Genomic DNA, 19,866 nt, shown 5'->3' with positions numbered 1-19,866 from the left:
TACGTTATTTAATATATATATATTTAGTATTTGGTTTTACACCGTTTTTTTTTAAACTGTATTTCAGTTATGTAACGGCGGACATTGTTCCTCAAGAAGGGGAAAATGGTCCCTCTCTCGACGATTCTTTTTTTTTTAAAGTAACTGAGATATTTGGTCAAATGGCGATCTTCTGCTATACAAGAGGTCACTAGTCTGATCTCAAGATATTATGCAGATGTTTAGCTCACTGACAGTAGCTTGCCACATTCAGTACACATTGACCATGTTATTTATTTATGACAGTAATACATCTGCTAGATATAAATTACACGTCCGGTTCATCCGTTGGATTAGCATGTACGAAAATAACCAAACGTAATTGTTAGTAATAATAAAACTAGTCATGCATATATGATATTGATATTCAATTACTAAATTAGAAACATATACATTGGTTAAATGAAGGCTTTGTTAACATCGATACTGTCACTAACATATGATAACATTTAGCAAAAAATGATCACGGACAAATTTCATATACATGATATATACAATGACGATATCTTATAACACCGTTCCTTTAACTATGTGATCTGAGTATTCAAAAGTAAACATTTAGATACAGTTTCTATGAAAACAGTATTTCGAGGATTCTCTTATGCGAATTAGCGCGCAGATCTGTTTCTTACTGAAATGTGCACGATGTCTTCTGCACGTATATATTTTTCACAATTAAATGCCTATTAATATAGCAACTGTTTACTCCACTGAAAACACAATTATAGCCGACAATATATATAGAACACTGCTCAGTAGCAATTTAGATGAGCGGCCAGTCATACCATCTTCTACCATCGTAGCAAACACTCTTGTTGGACCTCCACTGCCGTCGTACAGTTTAATAGCTGCAACATAGATGATAGACCCACTTTCTGGGATTTCGTCCAAGTTTGCGACATTCTCAACTCCTGGAATATCTGCTTCACCGAGAGCCACGTGTACAGGAAATGTCGTCGATTGGGCGTAATCAGTAGAGGGCGTGTCTACACCGACAACATTAACATCTCTATTTTTAATCAACCAATTAACCGTGTCCTCGTGCCAGCCAGGAAAATGGAAGGTGCTGGCATCATCTGGTGTCTCAGTTCCAAACGTAAGCGTTTTGTTTGGATACTTTAAAGACCATCCAGAGTTCATTATTATAACTGCCCCTTTTGGAAGTCTGTTGTATTTGGATTCCCAAGCTCGTAGATCATCAATGGTAACTCTGTAATCTGGATTCTCGGCTGACTTTGCCTGAAAGTAAAACCACATCCTGAATGTTACATAATACGATGTCATTTGTTCAACAATTCGTATTTCATGTTTTGGGTTCTGCAACTGAACATGTGTATTTCAGATGACATTTGAAGAAGCCTCTTAGTGTTACACACGTTCCCCCTCTACACAAATACCCTCTACTAACCCCTTCTCCCCTGCCCCTATACAAAGAAATGTGTTTGGTAATGTTGGTAAGTTGGTCCGGGTATGTTTGTCCACTGGTAGGCCTGACGGTAGATCTTTTGACGTGTTACAAATAACTGGGAAACGATCGAGTCTATTGCCATCAAACCTTTATAAGATGATCGCCTGTGGCCAGTCGATGATAAAATCACACCATCATATTGGGGGTCCGGAGGAAAGGAGGGCTGGGGGCTTGTTTATACAGACAGGGCCCGAATAATGATCTTGTCAGGAACGCTTACTTAGAAATATGTATTTTTATTAGCATTTATGCTATGATCGGTAAACTGTTTTGTTGCGGGAAAGGTCACAGCACTTAACAGTGAGTGAAAGGTCAAGATCACCGTGGAATTATTAAAACATTTCAAATCCATGTCTGTGCTCGTTAAAATTCGTAGGATAAATGCATGTGCCAATATTGTTTCGAAGATCAGTGCCACATTAGGTTAAAACGCTTTCGGATCAAAAGTAATGAACGTTCAGAAAGCAGTCGAACTTTATTATATGATATGATGTGACCAGTGGACTCCTATTATTTTAGGATTGTTGGGTCAAAGGTAAAGGTCAATATATATGTTACAACGTATTTGAGACACATAGTTACCTCCAACAGGCTACCTAAGTCATGTGCGTTTAATAAACTGCTACTGAGTCTGTTTACATACTGAACTTTTTTGTTTTATTAGTGAAATAATTAAGGGACAGCACCCAGACATGCCTGTATGTATACATAGTTTCTGACGAAATGACTAAAATTTCCATTTGTTTTTTTTTTCACATTATTAACAAACAACCGACTTTTGAGATGCTGTACATTCATTAATTAACACACAAAACAGCATTTTCAAATTTCAGATTTTCAAATTCAGTTAATTTTCACGTATGAAACTGTAGACTTTTAGGCCTTGTGAATAATATGTAATCTAAAATCTGTCTGCACAAAACATCTATAAAGCCCATACACGTGTCTGTTATTAAAACGTTATAACGGTATAACGTACCCATGGTGTTATTTTTGTTGCCAAATTCATATTCCTTTTACTTTATATATCACACTGGTGTCAACTTTTTAGAGTATTGGAAAAGGAATACTGAATATTTTAACACTGCTAGAATATAAAATGCAATCATATTTTAAGTCAATACGTTGCCTTAAATTAGTGTATACAATAAGTTAGACTCTTTTTAACCTAAGAAAAAAGTAACTTTCTGTGACACACAATTAAGAAATAATTTATAGCAAAAGAGTGTTTTAACACTATTTATGCACGATGGGCGGTTATACGCCGGGCGTAATAATTTCACGAGGGCGCAGTACGACGTATTACCGTATAAATAGTGTTACAACAGGATTTTGCTATGACTTATTTCAATTCTAATATGCCCTTAAACTAAAACAGATTAACTATAGTAGCGCTCTTTCTTGGTCGCAACAAGCATATTAGAATTATATTTATTTATTTTGTTGGGCTTATTAACGTCGCACGACACGATTATAGGTTATAAGGCGACTGTCCAGCTTTGATAGTGGAGGAAGACCCCAGGTGCCCCTCTGTGCATTATTTCATCACGAGCGGGAACCTGGGTAGGGTCATCGAACTTCCGTAAGCCAGCTGGCTGGCTTCCTTACATGAAGAATTCAACGCCCCGAGTGAAGCTCGAACCCACATTGATCAGGGGAAAGTGATCTGAAGTATGCCACGGAGGCCCTACACACAGTTTAGGTCATATGGCGATTTTACAGCTTTTGATAGTGGAAGAAGACCCTATGTGCCCCTCCGTGCATTATGTCATCATGGGTAGTCACCTTGATAGGACCGCCGACCTTCCATAAGCCAGCTGGATGGCTTCCTCACACGACGTATTCAACGCGTCGAGAAAGGTTCGAACCCACATCGGTGAAGTGATTTGAAGAAAGCGACTTTTCACGCTTTTTCCTTTTAGAACAAATAAAAATGCTGATTTCTTTAATCGATAACTCATTAATGCTGAAAATAAGCCAACATGTATTTTACCTTAACATTTACAATAACTCCAGGTCCTACTAGCTTCTCCATTGGTATCTGATGCTGCCTTTTTTTCCCCTCGGCAAAATGTGCAGGCGAGTCCAGATGCGTCCCTCCGTGCTCCGCTGTTTGAAACGTATTTGACTCATACCTTCAGACAGGGAATTAAAGAACGATCATTACTTATTTCTTAACATTATTTTAGTAATTCGACTGATCGATCTAAGGGGTTGAAGGGATGGTTGGGACGGGCGTTATTTAACATTTCGATCCAAACGATGGATGCGGTGTGTGACCCGGTGTAAGTGGGGGTGCAAGACTGGTAAGATACTTGTAAAATGTCATTTAATGTTCTGTCTGAAAGAAAAATACTCTAATTGCAACTTTGCCAGTAATCATATTTAAATATTTGTCTGACGTTTTTTTAATTAAACAGAATCTAATTACATGTATAATTACTCTAGTGTAATTCAAAAGCATGTTGTGTTTGAGTTGACAGTAGCATGCAAGCCATTCAATATATGTTTCATTATTGAACATTGATATATTACCAATATCCTTTGGAAGTCCGGTTCCGGAATAGGATAGTGAAGTTATAATTCGGGTTTCCCGGCCAGTATATCGTGCTTGGATTCTGTTCATGGGTTAAGTCGACAACTTTGAAATCTAAAGCATGCGCTAAATGACCAGTGCTGACGGCCAATATCAATAACGTGGAAAACATCTCAAACTGCATCGTCTATCTGAAAAATTGGAAATATTAACAATATCAAGCCGGGTTTGTAGTTGATTTAACAACACCTCGTGCACTACGCACGTACTTTTCAGCACACCTCACTGCAAAATTAGCTGATTTGCAAGTTACAAACTTGTGTCAGGTCCACAGAGCGGCACAAGGAACAAGAGCTGTCACAGGAGACAGCGCGCTCGACTGTTTCGATGCTGGATAGTGAAACTGGGCTCATCTGAGGAAACTGGAGCTGTCACTGTAGTGTTTAATGACTCCAATGGTGGATGAAGATATTGCACAATAGCTTAAGTCTGTGTCAAAAATATTAACTAATAAGAGAGGTAAAGATAAAGTGTATCAAAGCACTATATAGGTATAATTCTAAGCAAAAAGGGACATAATTCATAAAATATTGGTGCAAGAGTTATGTATCTTGTGTTATATAATGTCGGTGATGAGGTGGAACAAGTACTTCAAGTTTGAATCAAATGCATTTCGAAATAACTGAGATATAGTGAAATTGCATCAAAATTAACCATAAATTCTAAGCGAAATGGGGCATAATTCATGACAAATTGGTGCCAGAGTTATGCACCTTGTGTCATATGATGTGGGTGATGATGTTGAACAACTATTTTAAGTAGGAATCAAATCTATTCAGTAATAATAAGAGATAGAGTGAAAGTGCATCAAAACTTTAACATGAAATTCTAAGTAGAAAGGGGGAATAATCCATGAAATATTGGTGCCAGAGTTATGCACTTTGTGTCAAATGATGTGGGTGACGATGTTGAACAATTATTTTAAGTCTGAATCAAATCCATTCAGTAATAACAGAGATAGAGTGAAAGTGCATCAAAACTTCAACCTGAAATTCTAAGCAAAAAGGGGGAATAATTCAAGAAAAATTGGTGCCAGAGTTAGGCACCTTGTGTCATATGATGTGGGTGATGATGTTGAACAATTAGTTTAAGTTTGAATCAAATCCATTCAGTAAAAACTGAAATAGAGTGAAAGTGCATCAAAACTTTAACCTGAAAATCTAAGTGAAAAAGGGGGGATAAATCATAAAATATTGACGCCAGAGTTATGACCCTTATGTCAGATGATGTGGGTGATGATGAGGAATAACTGTTTTAAGTTTGAATCAAATCCATCAAGTAATTACAGAGATATGAAGGAAAAAGAGAAAGTGTAAAAAAAAAACTTCAACCAAGGTGGGTACGCGAAAAGACACCGACGTCAACGCCGGGTCAAGTAGGATAGCTCTCCTTATACTTCGTATAGTCGAGCTAAAAACAAACGCATAATAGACAATTTTATACCGGATTTGTCGAGCGGTTACGGTAGTTGGAGAAAAATTATCTGTACAGTATACCGAAATGAACAAGCTAGTTTCTTTGTGTAAAAGGTAGTTAGCGGCCCGTTTATTGGTTCCTTCTCTCGAGAAAGAACACTTATGGTTGATATTTGACACTTGACTGAGCAGGTAATGGATACAAAGGTACTGTCAAAGGTATCCGATTATCAGTAGGGCGCCGCCATCTTTGACTCGTGCATATTCATTAAAAGTACTTAAGTAGCCTCTATGCCAATGACGGTTAAGTAAGTTTCAAAGCTATAGCTAATCGATTTTGAGAAAAAGTTGACCTAAATAAAAAAAAGATTCAAACTAGAAGATGTTTTTGTAGAAAAGCGCATGTCTCTCCCAATGCATAGTTGTAATAGGCAAGAAGTCAATAGGGGACAAGAGCGAAAGTCAAAGAGTCATTAATGGTTGGCTGCAATAGGGATCATCTACTCGGCATGTCCAATCATCATATGAAGTTTCAATATTATGGGCCTAGCGGTTCTCAAATTATAGATTGGAAACGGTTTTCATGTCTAATCATCCTATGAAGTTTCAATATTCTGGGTCACGTGGTTCTCACGCTATTGATGGGAAGGTGTTTTCTATGTTCAGGCCCCTGTGACCTTTACCTTTGCTCAAGTGACCCCAAAAACAATAAAGATCATCTACTCTGTAAGTCCTATCATCCTATGGATTTTGAAGGTTCAGGGTAAAATGGTTCTCAAGTTCTTGATCAGAAACCATTTTCCATGTTTTAGTCTCTGTGACACTGACCTTTGACCAAGTGACCCAAAAATCAGTAGGGGTCATCTACTCTACATGTCTAATTACGAAGTTTAAATATTCTGGGTCAAGTGGTTCTCAAGTTATTGATCAGAAACTGTTTTCCGTGTTCAGACCCCTTGACCTTTTATCTAGTAGGTCATTAAAAAGTTCATCCACTCTGAAAGCCCTACCATCCTATGAAGTTTGAAGGTTCTAGGTCAAATGGTTTTCCAGTTATTGACAGAAAATGAAGCGTGACGAACGCATGGTCCCTGTGACCTTGACCTTTGACGGAGTGACCCCCCCCCCCCCACCAAAAAAAAAAAATAAGGGTCATCTACTCTGTAAGTTCTATTACCCTATGAAGTTTTGAAGGTTCTAGGTCAATTGGTTCTCAAGTTACTGATCGAAAATTGATTTCCATGTTCTGGCCCCTGTGACCTTGACCTTTAACAGAGTGGCCCGAAAATCATTAGGGGTCATCTACTCTGCATGTCCAATCACCCTATGAAGTTTCAAGATTCTGGGTCAAGTGGTTCTCAAGTTATTGATCGGAAATGGTTTTCCATGTTCAGGCCCCTGTGACATTTACCTTCAGCAGAGTGACCCCAAAATCAATAGGGGTCATCTACTCTGCATGTCAAATCATCCTATGAAGATTCAACATTCTGGGTCAAGTGGTTCTCTAGTTATTGATCAGAAATGGTTTTCAATGTTCAGGCCCCTGTGACCTTGGCCTTTAATGGAGTGATTCCACGTCTACTCCATAAGCCCTGCCATCCTATGAAGTTTGAAGGTTCTAGGTCAAATTGTTCTCCGGTTATTGATCGGAAATGAAGTGTGACGGACGGACGGACAGGGCAAAACAATATAACTATCTAAGTACAAAAGGGGCCATAATTCTGACAAAATGCAAGAGAGTGTTATGGTTCTTGGCCTATTTGATAAACAGATGTACATGTGCAAAGTTTCAAACATTTAGCTCAATTATAGATACAGTTTTTGAGAAAATGTTGACCTAAAATCTTACACAAAGCCAACGTTACTTTTTTAGGAATTGCATTTTCCGGAAACGTTTGTATCTATATGAAACTCGCAATTTCGTACCCCATACACCGAGCAAAGAAGTATAAAATACACAGAATGACAACTGGCTGTAATCTCGCGTGAGCTCGTGTCAGAGCGTGATTCGGCGTTATCTTACTAAAAACAAACATCGGCAAGCATGGAGTTACAATTTGTACCTTTAAAGCTACATTTAAAATACATGTTAGCTTCTAAAACAAAATTAGTTTCATTTGAAATGGTCTTAAGACACGAAGTACACGTTTTTTTTTTGCCATCGAAAAAAGCGTGGTCATACGGTGATAATTATTTTACCGATGAATAATTGCTTTCGCATACAAAATGGCGCGTGGAGAAAGCGCCACTTCCGGTAAACGAGATCTCGTTTTTTTTTTGTCACGGGAGGTTGGCGAGATTTGCTCTATATGCCTTTCAAGTTGCCAATCTATTTATTTTTATAGCTCTTTGCACCGAGGCAGAAAGATTTCATACACCAACCAGCAGGCGTACGTGGGTATAAAGGATGCCTTATTTGTCTCCTACTTCCCCCCGTATTTTTATAAAAATCTTGTCTTATAAGTTTATAAACCGGAGTCAATGGAATTTTTGTAGGGATAATACACGTTTTTTTTGTGTATAAACGTCTGCAGAAGCCCGCGGGATTGTTTGTGACCGAGACCGAAGGTCGAGGTCACAAACATATCCAAAGGGCTTCTGCAGACGTTAATACACAAAACAAACGTGTATTGTCGCTATCCTTGCATAAAAAAATATTTTACGACGATTTATGTATTGTTTTCATATGTGATGACTTGACGATTCCGGTACATTTTTTATTTACCATTCCTGTAGTCTGGTTCCCGTCATACTGCAAACAGTAACGATAGTAAAGGGGCAGGTAATCCAGACTACCATTCCTGTTGTTCTTGGAAACGGTAAACATGTTTTAAATATCCGTATCCAGGGCCCGGAAATAAACAACACTATCAAAAGCACATCCTGAAGGTTTTTAAGTGATTTTTTTTATCTCTCATTATTACAAACATAAAATTACCAATAATTGTTCATATCATTTCACAATTTGGTGGACCCGATCACAATTTCAAGAACAATAACTTTGCATTCGAGTTATATTGATTACGGACACGCAGTTGGAGTACGGATAAATACGAACGTAATGTCAACTTTCCAAACTGTTTATATAAATTCTTCGAGAAATTACATAAAAACATACCGACTGATACTTACCAAAAATCATAAATATAATACCTAAAAACGAACAATAGCACAAGTTACACGCGATACTTAATCATTCACAGTTATTTACAATAACTGAACAGACGCTTTGTAAAGGGAGTGGACTCTAAGAGAAGCTAGTGCGTACATTGATGGGGGCAGTACGTTTGGGGTTGGAAACAGATACAGCTAAACATACCATGGATTACATTGTATCTATAATGCTACAAGATGAGGTTGTTAAGGAAGAAACAAGACGCAGATGCCAAATATCAGTGTGCGTAAAAATACATACATACTTCCCTGGCAAAGCATTTCAAAAATAAAAATCATGTATTAACAGCACGTGAATTGCCTTGTTTGCACACGATTTTTCTCCCGTTTATACATGGGCGGATCCAGTGAACAAAGTAGCTTTTATGCAAGAATGTCTGAAAGTGCTTTAAAGTACACCATTTTGTCGTGTAGAAGTTAAAAATTTCTCCAGAAGGATCCCACTGATTGTATTTTAATTTTCCAGACCAGAAGTACCAACTGTCAACCTGATTTACTCCTGTCTCTACCTGTTATCCAGGCTTGTAGTGTGTATATTTCAACCTGTTCACCTCTTCCCACATCCCCAACCCCAAGAACAAGAGGGCAATGATGGCACAGAATCGCTTATCTGAGTTGAAGAGTTCAAACATACTTATGACAACATATTTTTAAGCAAATTTACATGAGAGGACTGTGCAGGCAGAACGGTCGCATGACAATGGAAAACTGGTCCTGGTTCCTATCAACTATGGATAATCTCAACAGTCAGAACTTGAACACAAGTAGGTGAGCTCGATTCATACAGCACCGGGCTATTCCGCTCACGTGATCGGTACACCGAAATATGTACCAAATTGATGCGCGCGCAATTAGCCCGACTGAAACGAGTACAAGTCGGGTGGAATCGGTGTATTGGGCGAAAAAAAAGGGGTACACAATCGAGCCCACCTAGCGTACTATACTTTGACAACAATTAGAAGATTAGAATTTTTAGAGCACTGGGTAGTTAAAGGAATATAGCCCAGGGTTATCATTAAATTTTACTCGGATTTTATCATAGAGTCCGTGTTTTAAATATGGACATCGAACCGGAAATAATGGCATAACGACATTTATCCGGTTAACGCAGGATAAAGCCTGGACTCGAAATACGAAAATGAAAATCTTTTTTATGAATAGTGGACAATGTAAATTTATTCAAACAGCAATGTTAATACTTAAAATATGATATTAAAACGTTTGATACGTTAAATGATTCCAAATAATGTCCTAAAATCAGCGAGTAATGCACGAATCTCTTTAATGCTAGACAAATCACACGGACCTATATATTTCATTTCACCATAATTATTATAGACCATATGTTTATTAACGACTGTGAGAAGTTTAATTCAAATCTACATTTTAGAAAAAGTTCTATTCGCGTAAATGTTATCAAAATTTTGATTTTCCAATAAACGCCATTATGAAAACATGTGTGAGGTCCAATTTTTTCAAATCAGTCTAGTAAATTAAAACAAACACGATCCGATCTTTTTTATTTGCCAAATTTTCTAAGTATATACTGTATTCTCCAGTTTTGAAAATTCGGAGTTTAAGCAAATTCTACATTGTAGAATACTTTTTTAACCGAACGTGCAGAACTACTAATCTATACCTTAAATAAAACTTTTGAAGTTTAGTATTTGCAGCATGGGTTTGATTTCTAAATTACTGTGAAATTAAGTTGTAAAACGCTGGAAAATGGTATGTTTTTGTAAAAGTTTTTGTTCCTTCCAAACATATACGCAACTCGTAAATGGATATGAAATAAAACATCACTTACCAAACGTTTACTCGATATCTCTATGATAGGACCAACTAACTGTACAGTACTTGCTCGTTCTCCGCAAGTATATGCAAATTTCCCTGCATAAATCACAGAATCATAGGTGGAGAATGAATAATTCCTTAGTGCACTTATCTACTCGGCTTAAAAACATTAAATTTCACCACTCTGCCTAGCGGCGTTATATGTTCTATAACAAAAGAATGCGTAAAAATCTACTGACCTTGGTTTTTTGTTAGTTTTTATCCTCTCTGTTTATGTATTTGAAAGAGCCTACATTTCGGTTTGTTTATGTTAAACGAAAGTAGTACATTATGCTACCGCGATCTAATTCTTAAAGTTTTGTATGGAGGAGAATCAGCGCTAAATTATATTATACTATGATTTTATATGCAATGGCGTAGCCTCCTATAAGCACTGTAGGCACGTGTCTACACCTTTTTCTCAAAATGAAAAATACTAGAAAACCAAAATTGCAATAAAACTTGAAGTGTAAAGGAGTAGATATGTTTGATAAAATCTTGATTAAGCAAAAGGGATTGGAAGCCAGGAAATAGCTCCATTCATAAAATCTTTTCAGTGATTGTAACGGGACTACCCACTCACACCCACGCCATCATGCATCATAACTGTACTACGATGCGTGGCGCGACTGAAAATGCTGCATCGTGCAATGTGGCACTGTCCAGAGTCAGCTTTCTAACATATGAATCAATATCTAGTACTCGAATCAGCCACGAACAATCGTTTTTCATTTGTGAGCCCATTAACCCTGCATTACATTGTAGTACAGACAGGGTGTCGTCATTGGCAATGCCACATATATATGCGCAACTGCATTGATGCCGAAATGTATGGCGTAGGTAAAACGATATGCCAAGTAGTAACATTTTCAATACTTAGTGATACATTCTAAGTTATTTGCTTTTAAAGTTTTCTCCATTAAAAGAAGAAAATGGAACTCAGTCTTCGGACATTGTCGTTAATCCATACATATGTGTATGTGATGTTATTGATTTCTTAACTTTAGTATAAAGATTAGCAGTATTAATTTTATTGTTTTTCTTTAACTTTCAATTTCAATAAGTGCTCATTCGATGTGACTGATTTTTATAGATCAGCTGTTGACATATTGCACCAATAAAATCTTATCTTTTTACTTTTGACCCAAATTGTACGCCATACAGATAGGCAGGGTTCTGAAGCTGACGTAACATACATAACCGCTCTTAAAAAGTAACCTGACCCTTATATCTTAAGAATTTTGATCAGGTTAGAAAAAAAATGCGAATATGCAACTCAATACCAAAATCTTTTTGAAATAAATCAACTTGGGGGGAAAAACATTTTTACAATAGTGCAGAACGGATATGGTATTTTTGAGCCTTACGTGCATGTAAAAAAAAAACCAATTACTTTTCGGCTTCTGAATCGTGTAAGTATTATGAATTCTATCTAAAACAGCCTACACACCCTAGTAGTATTTGTAATTACTTTCGCCAAAAATAAGATATATTTTTGTTCCATTCCATAAATGATAATTTTCGTGTTTTTAAGGCTCTATCTAGCTAATGTTACATTTGTTAAAACTTTTCCGACAATAAATAAAGCTTGATTTCATTCGGTTCGATTCGAAAAGAACACTTACAAAGACAAAACATAAAAATCCATAATCCACGGTTTTCCATTTTCCACCGTTTTTCATGTTCAGGCCCACGTGACCTTGACCTTCAAGGAGTAACCCTAAAAATCAATAGGAGTCATGTGCACTGTAAGCCCTATCACCTTATGATGTTTAAAGGTTCTAGGTCAAATGGTTCTCCAGTTATTGGTCGAAAATGAAGTGTGACGGGCGGACGGACGGACGGACGGACGGAGAGACAGGGCAAAAACAATATGTCTCCCCTTGTAAGTACTTTCTTTCTAGGCTCAGTTTAAGGGAGATAATTATTAAGGTGGAATAGCACTTTGTAATTTTTTTACAACCTGCATATGATTTTGATATCATATAAAAGTAGAAGTTATCCCCGACATGAATGTGTAACGGTTTGTTTTTTGTTTTTTTGTTGTTGTTGTTGTTTTTTGTTACTATTGAAACCTTTTGGCTATGACGTCGCAAACATTACCATGCACGTTATTTAAAAAGCGATAAAAATCGGTTTATTTTCTCTCATTTGTTTATCTTTCAATTTACGACAATGAAATTTACATCTTTATGTGTGTTATACAAAGGTCTACGGCGCCAGACAGTATTTGTCACTTTTTTTCAAAATTATGAAAAAATGAAGAAAAACGACATTCTCAAAATTTTAGATTTTTAGAAAAAATCGCACACTTTTATTTTTTCGTGCCGTTTTCCCGTTAATTAAACGAGTTTGCGATTTTTTAAATAAAACTAAAATTTTAATGGGAAGCGGGGAAATTGTTTGATATATGGGCGAAGCCTATATACTAAATCTTTATTTTGTCAAGGAACAAATACTCATATTCCTACTCATATTCCTTTGCGTCATCACTGCATTTTTGCTGACTTTTATTTATTTATTTATTTATTTTTTTTTTTTTTTTGTCATTTTGTTTATTTAAATTACTACCCTGCAAACCCGTGAAACGGTTATAAGTATACACGAAACGAAAGCAAAAACGGTGGCAGTCGTATGTTTTACTGATTACCTGAATACACTCAAAGGGCCTTAGCATATATAGATCAAAGCACTAAAAGTGCTGAATGCGGCGGGCTTAAATAGAAGACATGAAATATAATGGAAGATTATATTTTAAAATTTCTCTTTCTCAAAACAGTGAGATTTTGAATTTTAATTATAAATTTGCATCTAGAATATACACATATCATTGAATACATATTTTTTCTCAGCGAATCACATTTGTACCACGTGACTGTCCAATATATTACTGTACTGGATCCATTATATATTCCATATTTGACTAGACAAATTTTTTATTCTAATCTGCATGTTAGCAAAACGATAAAAGCCATTTACCAACGAAAGTATCCGCATGAATATCAACTTAATGCAATGTTACATACGTCTAAAAGATGAGTTCATGTCTGTTTGATTGTCTTTTTCCTTTTTTACCGAGGATAAAAGGCATAGAATAACAAGAAAATAATGGATGCTCTCCAAAATAAGATTATTGCATATTAAAAGAAACAAGAGGACCATGGTGGCCCTATATCACTCATCAGAGTTGATCTGACCTGCTGACCTAGTTTTTGACCTCACATGACCCAGATTCACACTTGACCTAGAAATCATCAAGACAAACATTTTGACAAAGTTTCATGATGATTGGGTTACAACTGTGGCTTCTAGAGTATTAACAAGACAAACATTCTGACCAAGTTTCATAAAGATCGGGTTACAACTGTGGCCTCTAGAGTTTTAACAAGCTTTTCCTTTGATTTGACCGGGTGACCTAGTTTTTAAACCCACATGACCCAGATTCGAACTTGACCAAGACAAACATGCTGACCAATTCTTATGAGTTTCAAACGTAAACTATGGAGGTTAACAAGATTTTCCTTTGGTCTGGCCCGCTGACCTGTTTTTTGATCCTAACTGACACAGTTTCAAACTTTACCTAGAGATCATCTATACAAACATTCTGACCAAGATTCATAAAGGTTGGGTTACAACTGTGGCCTCTAGAGTGTTAACAAGCTTTTTCTTTGATTTGACCGGGTGACCTAGTTTTTGATCCCACATGACCCAGATTCGAATTTGACCTAGAGGACATCAAGACAAACATTTTAAACAAAGCTCATGAATTTCCAACTTAGACTGTGGACTCTTGAGTGTTTACAAGATTTTCCTTTGATCTGGCCTACTGACTTAGTTTTTGACCATACATGACCCAGTTTCGAACCTGACCAAGAGATCTTCAAGACAAACTTTCTGACAAAGTTTCATAAGATTGGGTCACAGATGTGGCCTCTAGAGTGTTAACAAGGTAAATGTTGACGGATGACGCATGTCGCATGACGAACGCAGCCGGACAATGACTGGTCACAATAGCTTACCTTGAGCACTTCGTGCTCTGGTGAGCTAAAGAGTGGAATTCGCTGACTGGGCACATATAGTTCTAAAAAATACTCATGTTGAATTAATAAAATATTAGAACCTCACTGGAATATTATCCCACCATAAGATGAAGATACATGAGGGCCATGAAGGCCCTGTATCGCTCACCTGACCTGTTGACCTAAAGATCATCAAGATTAACATTCTGACCAAGTTTTCATTAAGATATGGCCATAAATGTGGTCTCTAAAGTGTTAACTAGCTTTTCCTTTGATTTGACCCGGTGACCTGGTTTTTGAAGTGACATGACCCAGATTAGAACTAGACCTAAAGATCATCAAGTTTAACATTCTGACTAAGTTTCATGAAGATACAGTCATAAATGTGGCATCTAGAGTGTTAACAAGTTTTTCCTTTGATTTGACCTAGTTTTTGACCCCACCTGACCCAGATTTGAACTTGACCAATAGACCATCAAGATCAACATTCTGACCAAGTTTCATTAAGATATGGTCATACATGTGGCCTCTACAGTGTTAACAAGCTTTTCCTTTGATTTGACCTGGTGACCTGCTTTTTGACCCCAGATGACCCAATATCAAACTCGTCCAAAATTTATTGAGGGTTTCATTCTGACTAAGTTTCATTAAGATTGGACCAAAATTGTGACCTCTAGAGTGTTAACATGGTTTTCCTTTGATTTGACCTGGTGACCTAGTTTTTGACCCCAGATGACCCAATATCGAACTCGTCCAAGATTATTTCGACATACATTCTGACTAAGTTTCATTAAGATTGGGCCAAAATTGTGACCACTAGAGTGTTAAAAAGCTTTTCCTTCGATCTGACCTAGTGACCTAGTTTTTGACCCAAGATGACCCAATATTAAACTCTTCCAAGATTTTATTGAGAGTAACATTCTGACCCAATATCAAACTCGTCCAAAATTTATTGAGGGTTTCATTCTGACTAAGTTTCACTAAGATTGGGCCAAAATTGTGACCTCTAGGGTGTTAACAAGCTTTATCTTAGATTTGACCTGATGACCTAGTTTTTGACCCCATATGACCCAATATCAAACTCATCCAAGATTTTATTGAGGGTAACATTCTGACCAAATTTCATTAAGATTGGGCCAAAATTGTGACCTCTAGAGTGTTAACAGTCAAATTGTTGACAACGGACGACTGACAGACAGACGGACGACGACGGACACAGAGCGATCACAAAAGCTCACCTTTGAGCACTTTGTGCTCAGATGAGCTAAAAATGCGCACCACCTTTTGTTGCCAAGAAATATCCTGACTAGAATGGCGCTATAGTTCATTAAAGTTGAACAATCAAAGGGCAGTAACTCAGTGATAATCATTCGACCAAAACATGAAGATAATATGCACATTCCGATAAAGTTTCTATGGATTCCAGTCCGGGACAAAAAAATGGTACTATAGTGTACTAAAGTTGAATTATCAAAGAGCAGTAACTCAGTGAATCATCTGACTGGAACGTGCATTTCCTCTTGGCAGTGAAGCTTCCTATGAAGCTACTATAAATTCCAGCCAGTGGTTGCTGAGGAATACTCTGGACAAGAAATGGTACTATAGTAAACTAAGTTAAATTACCAAAGGGCAATAAGTCAGTGAAAAATCATCTGGCTGGATGTTGGAACATCAAGAAATATGCACATTTCCTCTTCGGTGTAAATCTTCGATAAAAGATTGATGAATTCCAGGAAATGGAACTTTTGTATACTATGTTATGTAATCAAAGGACAATAACTTTGAAAAATCATCCGACCAGAATATGAAGATAATATGTGCATCTGATATAGCAATAATATCAAACAAGAGATTTAAAGAAACAAAACTTTTTAGTTGATGAAAAATACCTGAAATAAAACACTTGAGACACCAGGTCTGTATGAACAAGTGACCGAGTATAGCCGTGGCAATACATAAGTCCCATACCAGTGAAAATTTTTTTTACTTGACTTTCAATAATGACTTTGACCTATTGCCGACAACAATGGGTCATGTGCGCGACATATAGCATAATCATGGGGAACATTTCTGTGTAGTACTAAAAATATCCTTTGATGCAATTAATGTAGCAGAAACAAATTTTTACTTGATCTTGAACAGTGACCTTGACCTTTAACCGACAAGCATAGATCAAGCATTGACACACTGTCTCATCATGGGGAACATTTTTGTGTAGCACTAGATAATCCATCAGCAGAAACAAATTTTTCTTGACCTTCAATAGTGACACTGACCTTTGACCTATAAGCATAAGTCAAGTACATGCATATCTACTTATTGCGCTCTAATAGGCGTCATTCCTATAATCCACTCCGGTGTTCCACCTGTAGGGGACTATAAAAACCTACTGTTCTATTTATCGTCTGATTTAATATAATTTTTTTAAATAAAATTTCCCAACAACTAGAGTAACTAGCAGCTGGTATCCAGGTATGTGTTACTTCTATAAGTAAGCTTAATATTACCTTTAAACTTCATTTTTTACGATATTTTAAGTTTTTTGTTTTTCATCACGTTATGTCTTATGGATCATAGTACATGTTCATTTAGCAAAACGGAAATGCACAACTTCACACAATAAATACATTAAGGTCTAGAGGTCCGGGCTAAGGGTGTAATTAACGACATATCGAAATTCACTGTATCACGATACATTATATATATATATAGTCTGGCGATAAGAGTAATGTATCATAGGTCTGTTTTACGATACAGTGAAAAGTAGAGATCGACATTGAATGAAAACTTCCATACAATCACTGTTGAAGATAGCAACTAAACAAATTTATGTATCATTTATTACAGTTTCTTTAACTTTAAAGCAAAATTTCAAGTACTTTCCAAGAGAAGGAACATTAATTTTTTTTTAATTTTGTCACATGATATGTATTGTATTGTGAGACTATAAGCATATCGCTACACCCCTAGTCCGGGCATCAATATACAACATGTACAGTCATGTACTATTAATTTATTATGTACTGTATTACTGTGCATAAGGTAATTGCTAGTAAAAGTTCTGATTTCTTGTCATAAAGCAGAACGTTTTGGGACAGCGTGATAACATAAATCTGACTGTCGCTGTCCCGTCACGTCCAAACTTAAGAAATCCCCAGTGAAATCCGTTGTGAATGTTTTCTGGTACATGTACAATGTATTTGTATAGATTACATCTCTGATAATGAATTTATGTCGACATTAAAGCAGAAATTGCATCACTGACATTTTTTTAAAGTATATGTGTTTTCTTTCTGCAAGTTAGTGTCGTTCGCGTCCGCTGCGTATTGAAACAGGTGTCGGGGTAAATATCTCCTCACACCTGTTTACATTATATTATATAGATTTATGTCTATATAGATTTATGTCTGTTATTTAAAATCATTAGTTAAATTCAACATGAATATATTAATGTTTAATGTATTGTAGCAGTAAGTCTGACAAGTATATATGACATTTTTTTATTTTTTGATGTCTTCGTTTTCCTAACATTAAAATGCTGATACGGGTAAGGCTTAGAGGGATAAAAAATATCATATCATAAAATAAGTCATCCCAATAAACCAAATGAGTATATTAAGCCTAGCCTAAAGTTGCCTTCATTTAATTTTTTTTATCTTATAATCATAAATACATGTATGTTGCTCTCACTCGAAGGTCTGAGGCATATTGAATAGAAATTTTAACAGCAATTAACGACTGTCACAATTATTTAAACCAATTCAACAATTCATGAGCACAGTCCATGTCCTAAATACTAAAGAAAACATTGTTTATTATTTTATTTTTAATTCATCTGTCCAGAGATAAATGGAACTTGTCTAGATGTCTGGTATTGGAGTCTTGATTCCTAATCATTGCCTAAAAACAAAGCGCTAAGCCTATAAGAATAAACAGACCCGCAACTTGAAAGGCACATAGAGCAAATCTCGCAAACATCACGTGGTAACTAAATGAGATCTCGTTTTACCAATGTATGAAATTTTTTACCATACAACAGAAGAATAAAAATTTGTCATGAAAAACTTTCTATTAGATTTATTAGATTGTCATGATTGTTTGTTTATAATGATAATGGTGTTTTTTAATGTTGACTATATATATATATATATATATATATATATATATTATATATATATATATATATAATATATATATATATATATATATATATATATATTATATATATATATTGTTGTTAGTATTTTTTACACAGGAAGGAAGGAATAAATTATGATTGGAAGTCTGGAAATTCAGAAGTGGTCTTTTGAAAACTGGACCCGATTCGGTCAGCCGTTACCAGTGTATGAAACAGAAAGCAGAAGGATAAAAATCTGTATCGTGAAAAACTTTCTATTTTAAGATCGTTTGTTTATAATGTTAATGGTGTTTTTTTTTTTAATGTTGTTAGTATTTTCTACAAGATCACAGGGAAGAAATGAGTTTATGATTGGAAGTCTGAGAAATCAACAGTGCTCGTTTGAAAATTGGACCCGATTCAGTTTATTACGCGACGGCCGTACATGTATCACCAGTTTTAAATTAGGAAGTGTCTAGCCGTCCGGTAACCGGACGCCTAGCCTGCGTTCTAGTCGTCCGGTTACCGGACGGCTAGCAAATCCTCAGGGGATTTTCTAGTCGTCCGGTAATTGATTTCCTAATGAATAAGACATGATTTTATATAGTTTTAATATTTTTTACTTAAGGTTTCGATGGAGGCCTTGAGAAACAAAAATCAAACAACACCAAATCATAGAAAGAAAGAGTTGTTTGACATGAAAATTGAACAGCATGTAAAACATGTATATTACTTTACGTAACAAGTGTCAGTATACTGATATAAACATTGAATTCCGGAAAAGGGCTGCCTAAAGGGGCTCCACTTCCGGACAGTTAAACGCCTTTTAAAACTCACCATTTTCAAATAACAGTTACACATGTTCGTTTTGATGCATTTGCAATAGCGTGCGAGTGGTGAAATTTCGCATAACAAGGTGGAACACAGTTTTCAGCATTTGTTTATCTTTATATATTTACAAATGGCATTCATTTTCAAAGGGAGACAACTGTTCCCGATTATTTTAAGTACAAATGACATTCATTTTCAAAGGGAAACAACTTTTTCCGATTATTTTAAGTAATCTTTGAGAAAAAGTTGTCTCCCTTTGAAAATGAATGCCATTTGTAAAGAAAAAAAGATAAACAATTGCTGAAAACTATGTTCCACCTTGTTACGTGAAATTTCACCACTCGCACGCTATTGCAAATGCATCAAAACAAACA

The 19,866-nt window shown here is 36.1% G+C and overlaps 1 protein-coding gene across 3 annotated transcripts; it reads right to left on the bottom strand.

Moving 5' to 3' along the window:
- On the bottom strand, positions 1-10,865 carry LOC128547055 (isatin hydrolase-like). Of its 3 annotated transcripts, none has more exons than XM_053518715.1 (4): positions 10,726-10,865; positions 4,043-4,234; positions 3,501-3,642; positions 1-1,278 (listed from the first exon to the last, which is right to left on the bottom strand). In XM_053518715.1, exons 2-4 carry the CDS (start codon positions 4,225-4,227, stop codon positions 742-744), a joined length of 864 nt encoding a protein of 287 aa, XP_053374690.1. In that variant the 5' UTR covers positions 4,228-4,234; positions 10,726-10,865; the 3' UTR covers positions 1-741. The 3 variants fall into 3 exon arrangements, with proteins under 3 accessions (XP_053374690.1, XP_053374689.1, XP_053374691.1); XM_053518714.1 differs by lacking the exon at positions 10,726-10,865 and adding an exon at positions 10,500-10,714; XM_053518716.1 differs by lacking the exon at positions 10,726-10,865 and adding an exon at positions 10,500-10,714 and having other exon boundaries at positions 4,043-4,230.
- Positions 10,866-19,866: the final 9,001 nt, after the last annotated feature.

This window comes from Mercenaria mercenaria, chromosome 11 (assembly GCF_021730395.1).
Source record: "Mercenaria mercenaria strain notata chromosome 11, MADL_Memer_1, whole genome shotgun sequence".
Classification (NCBI taxonomy): domain Eukaryota; kingdom Metazoa; phylum Mollusca; class Bivalvia; order Venerida; family Veneridae; genus Mercenaria; species Mercenaria mercenaria.
The sequence above is the reverse complement of the archived record's forward strand: the minus strand, read 5'-3'. Positions and strand labels throughout refer to the sequence as shown.

What these genes read in the sequence shown, in the direction of transcription:
- LOC128547055 (XM_053518715.1), bottom strand. Translation starts at nt 4,227, where the DNA reads ATGCAGTTTGAGATGTTTTCCACGTTATTGATATTGGCCGTCAGCACT. An exon ending in CGGACTTCCAAAGGATATTG is followed by an intron (nt 3,643 to 4,042) that starts GTAATATATCAA and finishes CCCTGTCTGAAG; the next exon opens with GTATGAGTCAAATACGTTTC. An exon ending in GAGTTATTGTAAATGTTAAG is followed by an intron (nt 1,279 to 3,500) that starts GTAAAATACATG and finishes TTTTACTTTCAG; the next exon opens with GCAAAGTCAGCCGAGAATCC.